The 8,693-nt window shown below is 44.9% G+C and overlaps 1 protein-coding gene across 1 annotated transcript; it reads right to left on the reverse strand.

The window, feature by feature from the left end:
• Positions 1 to 532: 532 nt before the first annotated feature.
• On the reverse strand, positions 533 to 6,811 carry KRT8 (keratin 8). The gene is made up of 8 exons (XM_069101165.1): positions 6,567 to 6,811; positions 6,024 to 6,084; positions 5,118 to 5,213; positions 4,489 to 4,653; positions 3,460 to 3,585; positions 2,479 to 2,699; positions 1,823 to 1,869; positions 533 to 922 (listed from the first exon to the last, which is right to left on the reverse strand). The coding sequence occupies exons 1-8, from the start codon at positions 6,809 to 6,811 to the stop codon at positions 756 to 758; spliced, it is 1,128 nt and encodes a 375-aa protein (XP_068957266.1). The 3' UTR covers positions 533 to 755.
• Positions 6,812 to 8,693: the final 1,882 nt, after the last annotated feature.

The following is an 8,693-nucleotide window of genomic DNA, read 5'->3' on the forward strand; positions in this document are numbered from 1 at the left end:
TCAATGTCCTCATCTGTGAAATGAGCTGGAGAAAGAAATGGCAAACCACCCCAAATGGGGTCATGAAAAAGCAAACACAACTGAAACTCCTGAACAGCAACAATCCTCAAAATATCATATAAATGCTATCATTATTATTAGAAAGAAAGTTGGATGGGGACCTGCCTTACATAAGTAACCACTTAGAGATAATAATTTATCACTGAATCATAAGACATCCGAGCTAGAAGAGCTTTTAAAAGTTAATTCAGATGACCCTTTATTTTACTGATGGAGAAACTGAGGCCCAGAGAGAGGGGAAGTAGTTTGATCGATGTCACTCAGCTAATGACAAAGCTTTCATTCAAATCCAGATCTTGATACCAAATCCAGTGTTCTTTCCACAATTGTGATCATGATGTGCTAATGGAGGTACCCCAACTCAAGCAGGATGAGTTAGGATGTTCTTAAGTCCATATACATCTTCCAAACCCCATAAACTGCCTCCTCCTCCTCCTCCACCTCACCCCTCCTCAAAAGGAAACAGCATGGATTAGGTTTGAAAGGGTGAATTGCATTTATTTCTGAAAACACAAATTGTTTCAAGGATATTGGCAAGAGCAAGGAACCCAGGTAAGGCAAAAAAGAAGGTGTGGCTGGGAACTATGATGTAGATCTCCTCAATCTCTTCCCCCACCCCTACTCTTCCCTTGGGCATCCTGGGGGTTCTTAGGAGGACAAGAAAGGGGTGGGCTGTGACGATCCAAGACAACCTCTCACTTGGGTAGAATGTCTGATGATTCGGACACCAGTTTCCCATCTCGGGTCTCAATCTTCTTTACCACCACAGCCTTATTTCCTCGACCAGAGAAAGAGGTCTGGAAGGAGCCCAACGAATACAGGCCAGGGCTGGGAAGACTTCCATAGCCAGAGCTGAACCCACCTGAAAAAGAATGTGCCCATATTACGATACTGCTGACTCACTCTCACTCCCCTTCCTCAGCTCCATACTTCATACCCATTTATCCCTTCCATCCCCCAGAGCCTTCCTCATTCCTATTCCTCCCCCACTGATGTCTTCTACAGTTGTATCTGTTCAATCCTAGCTCTTGCCTTATTACCATGTACCAGGTACTGTCCCGTTTCCATTAGATTGATAACTAACCAGGGCTCCTGTCTCCTGAGATTTTTAATAAATGCTTATTGATTGACTGACCCTTATTATAAGAGTGGGTTTAAATAATAATAACCAATTAGCCTTAATATAATAAAATAATATATTATTATATAGTAATATAATTATATTAATATATCATATATAATAAAATATTAATATAATTATGTTATATGTAATATAATAATAACCAATTAGCCTTAATAAACACTTGTTAATTTGGTGGCTTGACTCCTCCTTCTGACTCCCACTGACCCACCTTCAACCCTAAAAGTGTCAGAATTCCCAGGATAATTATATCATAAGTTCCTAGAGAGGAGGGACTGTTTTGTCTTTCTCTGTATTCCAAACACTTATCACAGTGCCTGGAATATAGTAGGCACTTAATAAGTGCTTGTTGACTTGACTGACTTGACAATAGGTAAAATGGAATAAGGTAAGGTGTAAAAGAGAGGGGACCTGAGTTGAGAAAGATGGATTGTGGGTACTAGGGCTCACAGCAAACAGCCTCCTGAACCTAGAGTTGAAAGTCAAACCCGTTGAATTCTAGAGCTTTTAAGAGTCTCCCCTCTACCTAACACACATCATCCTATAGAAGCCTTCCTGGACATCTCTGCACCCATTCCCTGTTTCTTCCCAAAGACTTTTACCCAAGTAGTATCTACTTACTGGTGGTCTTGGTGTGAATACTCATATTCTGCATCCCAGATTCCAGTCTGTCCAAAGAATAGATAAGGTTAGCATTGAGGGGTACCTGGCCACTTCCCTCCTGACCTTCTTCCATGAGAACTCCTCCCCCACTTATGTCTAAAGCAGTGCTTCTTAAACTGTGGGTCATGACCCCATATGGGGTCATGAAAAATTTGGCAACAGTAAAAGGTTTCTCAATGCACAATGACCAAAAATTAATTAAAAATCAAACTTGCTGGTGACTAGGTGGCGCAGTGAATAGAGCACCGGCCCTGAAGTCAGGAGGACCTGAGTTCAAATCTGGCCTCAGACACTTAACACAAAAACTAGCCGTGTGACCTTGGGCAAGTCACTTAACCCCAATTACCCTCCAAAAAAGCAAAAAAAAAAATCGAACTTGTAATGAATCTGAGGTGTTTCTAGTAGCACCTGCTACTTCACTGCAGTATTAGTTCTGAACACAAAGCATGCACATTTTGCACTGTGCATGCCTTCAGGCCATGCAAAGCCTGCTGAGGTTTAAAGGGGTTCAGAGGGGGAAAAAATTAAGAAGCCCTGGGTGTAAAGGACCACTGTCACTAAGGTGGAGTTATGAGGGTGGATAAAGACACACCACAGTTGGTCCCCATACCCACCTGCTCTCCTCGCCCTCCAGCAGCTTCCTGTAGGTGGCAATCTCAATGTCCAGGGCCAGCTTGACGTTCATCAGCTCCTGGTACTCACGCAGCTGGCGGGCCATGTCCTGCTTGGCTCTCTGCAGGGCAGTCTCTAGCTCAGTCAGCTTGTTGTGGGCATCTTTGACGGCCAGCTCCCCACGCTGCTCCGCATCAGCGATGGAGGCTTCAAGGGAAGCCCTCTGTGGAAGCCCAAATTGGTAAGCCGACGGGTGCCAGGAACTCTGCCAATAGCACTTATTCCCTCCCTCAACTTCTCCTCCCATCATCTGCCCCAGATTAATGAGGCCACTGAAGCCCAGGTGAGCCAATGAAATTTGTGCAAAGAAAGTTTCCACTGGATTATTGCTTTCCCCTTCAAATAAGATATTTGTAAAAAGCTTAGAGCAGTGTCTGAGCACATAGGTCTTCATAAATTCTTGTGTCTTCCCCTCCTCCTTCCCCCTCCCCCGAAATGAGAGTTCTGGAAGATGGTGAGATTTATAAAGTTTGATCCCATTCCTCATCACCTCATTCCATGTTCATTTAACTGCCCCACTGTCCCATCTGATCCTAATCATGTCTCGGGACTTCCTGGACCAGACACATCATTCCAATCCCACTTCCAGTCTCCCCTTTAACTTGAAGTTTCTCTCCAAATGGCCTCACCCCCTGCTCCTCTTCTATGACTTTATTCTATTGTTTTCCCCTCCTCCAGATTTAAATCACTTCTCCCAACCTCAATCCTTCCCTCATTGCCCTAGCACTACTGTCCAGATGTTTGGGCAGCCTGGAGTCAGGCTGGAAGCTCTTCTCCTGCCTCTGTATCTGGATCTGGCTCTCCACTACCCACTGCTCCCCACTCACATCTGTGTATCTCTGACACCCCCTTCCCCATCTCCAAGAGTGGGGAATGACAGCTGAACAGGGAAGGTGGGAAAGAGTCCTCCGCCAGTCATTCACCTGGGCTTTTAGTGCCTCGGTCTCAGCCTGGAGTCTGTTGATATTTCGGTTCATTTCTGAGATCTCCGTCTTGGTGCGGCGAAGGTCATCGTCATGTTTCCCAGCCAGGAGCTTCAGTTCCTCATACTAGGGGAGAAAGAGAGATGAGTAAGGCTGCCCTTTACAGACTCCCTAGTCACAGAGGACCCTGTGAGCTCCCTGGCTCACTCTTAGATCTAACTCAAATCCCAGCCTCACCTCACTGGAAGTGACTTCCCTCTGAGAATACCTTCCATTCTCAAATGAGATCATATTTGTGAAGTACTTAGAACAATGCCTAGCACATTTGATAGATGGTTGTTATTTGAAGACACACATACCACCTTCCTTCCTCACCTTAAAACCTTTATATAGGGGGCAGCTAGATGACGCTGTAAATAGCGTACTGGCCCTGGAGTCAGGAGGACCTGAGTTTAAATCTGTCCTAAGACAATTGACACTTAACTAGCTGTGTGACCTTGGGCAAGTCACTTAACCCGAATCACCCTGCCCTCCCCCCTCAAAAAAAGCCCCACAACCTTTACATATCATGTATGTACATTTTTTTCCATGTGAGTTCCTTGAAGGCAGAAACCATGGGGGGTTTTTTTGCCTTTCTTCATACTCCCGTACATGCCTGGCATGTAGTAAGCATTAATAAATGCTTGTTAATTGACTGACCCTTATTGCAGGAGTGGGTTTAAATAGCATCATAAATGACTTACATTTCTGCAGTGTTTTAAGGTTTACAGATGACTTATAATACCCACAATAACCCTATGTGGTAGGGTCATGCAAGCTATTTTCCTCATTTTATATTTGGGGAAACTGAGGCCCACAGAGATGGGAGTGACTGACCCTGGGGCCATGTAGTTTATAAGGATCCTAGGTAGATTTGAGTCCAAATTCTTTTCACTACATGGAAAAAAGCAGCTCCTTTAAGGGTTGGCCTTGTGGTTGGGGGTAGAACAGAAAAGTTTCCCTTCCCTCCATGAATAACTGTTTACGCACCTTGATCTGGTACATGCTTTCAGCCTCAGCCCGGCTGCGATTGGCAACTTCCTCATATTGGGCTCGGACTTCAGCAATAATGCCATCCAGGTCCAATGAGCGGCTATTGTCCATAGATAGGACCACAGAGGTGTCCGAAATCTGGGATTGCAATTCCCGTATCTCCTAGTGTGAAGGGGGGGAAAAGAGTAAGATGCTGTCAACATTGTCCTCCCAGGTCCACCCCAGAATTACTATAGTCCTGTTGTATAGGAAAATGTCCATAGGAGATATTCCCAGTAGACCCTGGGAAAGGGAGAGGGGTTAGTCAAGAGAGAGAATGGTTTCAGAGTTGAGGTGGGGCAGGAAAAGTCCCTCCAGAAGGAAAGATTTAGAATATTAGGTGGAGACCAAAAGAAACTAGGCCAATGAAGAAACCCAAGGGAAAAATCAATCCTATGGCTCACTTATCAGTATTTCTCATATATAGGTATATGCTTGGGAGTAGGCAAGGTTGGGGGTGGGGGGGGAGTGGGGGGAAGGATAGGTTGGGAAGAATGCTGTCTGGATCTTAAAGGGATGATTCTCATCCAACAAAGGAAAGAACCTGGAGACACATATTACCACTCCACCAGTTCCCAATGACTTACTTCTTCATATAGCTGCCTGAGGAAGTTAATCTCATCAGTCAGGCCTTCCAGACGGGACTCCAGTTCCACCTTGTTCATATAGGCTTCATCCACATCCTAGAAAGAAGGGGAGCCTGAGCCACTAACCCCAGACTTCCTCATCCCACCACCAGCCACCACATACCATTGGGAACAATAAGCCATCTTCACCCCTCCCTCACCCTACCCCTCTTTCTACCTAAGGACAGATGCCTTTCCTCCCATAAACTACTGCTCCCAACCTTTCAGCACACTCTTTGCAGGAAGCATTCTCTACCTACCTCTCCCCCCTACTCAAGTTTTTGGCTTCCCCAGTAGGCATCCTCATCCTCCCCTTTCACAACTGAGGTCTGGAGTTCTGACTAGCTATAACTACTTCCCTGTCACCAGAAGCACTGAGGCAAGGGCACTTGTAAGGAATTCAAGATCAAATACTAATTTCAACTAACTCTAAAGGCCCTTGTCCAACTCTGGTTCTAGTTCTGTTCCAGTCTGTAGTATACATCTCTCATTTTCTGTGTCTTGCACATAGTAGACCCTCAAATATTTGTTGAATGAATTAATAAATGCACATGGAGAGATGGATGGATGTTTGGATGGATGGATGCCTTGTCTTCCTTATCAGACTAGGAGATCCTGGAGTAAAGGACCTAGTCTCGTCCTCCCTTGAGATCCCCAAAATAAGAGACTGTAATGAAGGGAACTCTTGGGACTAGGGTATAGACCGAGTATGAGTGTCTTTCCTTCCTGCCCTCTCCCCCAGCCTTCCTCCTTCCTCTGTATGAAGCCCTGTGTGAGAAGCATAAGGTGGGGATAGGGAGGCACACCTCTGAAGGTCTCATACACATATACATGCATGCACACACATACACTGAGGCACCCTCTCACCTTCTTAATGAGAACAAAGTCATTCTCCATTTCTGTCCGCTTATTGATCTCCTCCTCATACCTATTGGGAGAAGGTGGTATAGGGTCACAGAGCTGGCAAACTAGGGTGGAAAACTGAACTGGGCACCAAGGGAGGGACAAGTTGTATTCATGGAGGAAGAAGGGAAGGGTGGACAAGGCCACTTGTCCCTCTGTGCCATACTCCTCTCTGAATCACCTCCACATCCAATCACCAGTCAGATTTGGGACCAGGGATGAGGAATATTACTCCAAGAAAAAAAGGGGGTGGAGGGATAAGACAGGTGAGATGGGTCAGGCTGCATGGAGAGAGAAATTTTAGATAACACTTGAGGGATACTGGGGAAAGAGTACTGAGTATCACAGAAGCTCAGAAGCCTAAATGACCTCTTATGGGAGGATTTTACCCCCAAAAAGTTGGGAAAAACTCTTCTGCCCAATTCCAAATTTCTAGGCCATGCATGTGTTTGGGGGACCCGGAATGTAGGGAGCTTTAGCTAGTGAGAACACCCTCTTAGTCCTTACTTCTTTTTGAAATCTTCCACGAGACCCTGCATGTTGCCCAACTCCACCTCCAACTTCAGTTTCTCCTGCCCCATGGAGTCCAGCTGCCTTCGAAGGTTGGCAATGTAACTCTCAAACAGGCTGTCCATGTTGCTCCTGGATGTCTTCTGCTGCTGGAGGAGGCTCCATTTGGTCTCCAGCATCTTATTCTGTTGTTCTAGGAAGCGTACCTGGATTGGGAATGAGAAAAAGTGGTTGGACCACATTCAGCAGGAACAGGCCATTAAGTAAAAGCGAGCTCAAAAAATTTAAAAAAGCAAAAGTGAGGGAAAGGAAATCACCCCAGGAGGGAAAATCCTCACCTCCCACATAGCACATACTGTCAAAGTCACTTGATATATTGGTTAGGTTTGCTGAACTGCTCTTTCTTTCATTGTTTCTTTTTCTTTCTTCCTTCCTTTCTTATTTTCTGTTACAGGGTTTAGGGAGGGTGAGGAAAGAGGGATCTATTCAGAAATGAAATGAAAGTAATGTAAAAATTAAAATTATCAATTATTTTTGTGATGGGGAGGGGGGAAAAGGGAAGTAAGGACAGGTAGGCATACACTACTCCTAAGCAGTTAAAGAGGGGGCCTGATGAGCCTTGGCCTGGCTTTCCATCTATTCTAAGGCTAGAAAGATGAGGGAGAAAAGGAAAGTGTCAGCATCCAAGGGTTGTCAAGCCGTCCTACACCCAAATAATAAACTCCCAGTTATTCTGGGATAAGTAAGTAGAAGCAGAATCACGACATCTTGACTCTAGTCCAGACCCAGTCACTAACTACCAGAGAAAGTAGGAATTTGTATAAATTCCTATAGTATAAAATTCCTACAGTATAAAACTCTCTGAGTCTCATCTTTAAAATAAGAATAATATCTATGGTTCCTTCCAATATTAGCCCTGTCATTTAATACCTGTTCTGTCCTCTATTTCTCATGCAGGAATGGCATCCTGCATGGTGCAGAAGAAAGAACACTGGGTTTAGAGGCCCTGGGTTCAAGATCTGACTCTGCCCTGTGATTTGGGGTACAGCACCCAACTTTCTGTAAAATAAAGGTCAGTTGTGGGGTAGCTAGGTGTCACAGTGAATAGAGCACCAGTCCTGGAGTCAGGAAGGACCTGAGTTCAAATCCAGCCTCAGACACAACACAAAACTAGCCATGTGACCTTGGGCAAGTCAACCCCAATTGCCCCTCCCCCCCAAAAAAAAGGCTAAATAAATAAATAAAGGTCAGGTAATTCTAAGGTCCCTTCTGGCCCTAAATCTATGGGAAGAGGTAAAGAAAGTTACTTTTAATATAACTCTTTTATCTGATTCATTCCCCTTCAAAGCACAATGAGGGAAGTCCCCCAGGCCTTCATGGCACTTTGAATTCCCTTCTTTGCATATTGTTGTATAAGGTAGCCAAGTGTAGGCATATAGCCCAACTAGATGGCAAGCAAGTTTCTCCTTTTATCTAAACTTAGTATCTTGTCCGCTTAATAAAAGAAGCTGTTCAACAAATGGTTCTTGAATTTCAAAAAATCCAGGAGCCTCTAATTCCAGTTGGCGACTACCCAATGCAAGAGCAAGACTTCTCTGTTCCATTCCCAAATCTGTCTTTAGACCCAAAGATAGGATGCCATAATGGCTTTAGGCAAATCAAGACAGTTCATAAAGCAGTATTTACCAGAGAACAGATGGTGAAGGGAGAAGCAGTAAACAATGGCGCACAGTGGGGCAGGGAGCTGGTGAGAGGGTGTTATGAGCTACTCTTTGGACTCTTTACCTCCCAATTTTCCCCAATCTCTGTAGTTTTAGAGGAAGATAGGGGCAGACAATGATGGGGTCTCTGGGAAGGTCAGATGAACCAGATATGTGGACCTCAGTACCACATGCTTTCTAGAAATTCCTGTTTTCTCTCCACCTCCAGCCAGCTGAGGCTGTCTGTAGTGCCTCAACTGAAACTGCATATCCATAATTCCACAAACTCATATGGGACAGGGCAGGCCCGTCAAAAACAGGCCTACAGTTCCTGAAGGCTTTATAATCCAGCTCAGCAGTTTCTCTCTCTCTCTCAATCTCTCTCTCTCTCTCTCTCTCTCACACACACACACACACACACACA

The sequence above is a fragment of the Petaurus breviceps genome, unplaced genomic scaffold, assembly GCF_028583685.1.
Source record: "Petaurus breviceps papuanus isolate PSGF00001 unplaced genomic scaffold, PetGlider_PUasm1.0 454, whole genome shotgun sequence".
Classification (NCBI taxonomy): domain Eukaryota; kingdom Metazoa; phylum Chordata; class Mammalia; order Diprotodontia; family Petauridae; genus Petaurus; species Petaurus breviceps.

What these genes read in the sequence shown, in the direction of transcription:
- KRT8 (XM_069101165.1), bottom strand. Translation starts at nt 6,811, where the DNA reads ATGTGGTCCAACCACTTTTTCTCATTCCCAATCCAGGTACGCTTCCTA. An exon ending in ACTTTGTTCTCATTAAGAAG is followed by an intron (nt 5,214 to 6,023) that starts GTGAGAGGGTGC and finishes CCTTCTTTCTAG; the next exon opens with GATGTGGATGAAGCCTATAT. An exon ending in CTGGAGGGCGAGGAGAGCAG is followed by an intron (nt 1,870 to 2,478) that starts GTGGGTATGGGG and finishes TTCTTTGGACAG; the next exon opens with ACTGGAATCTGGGATGCAGA.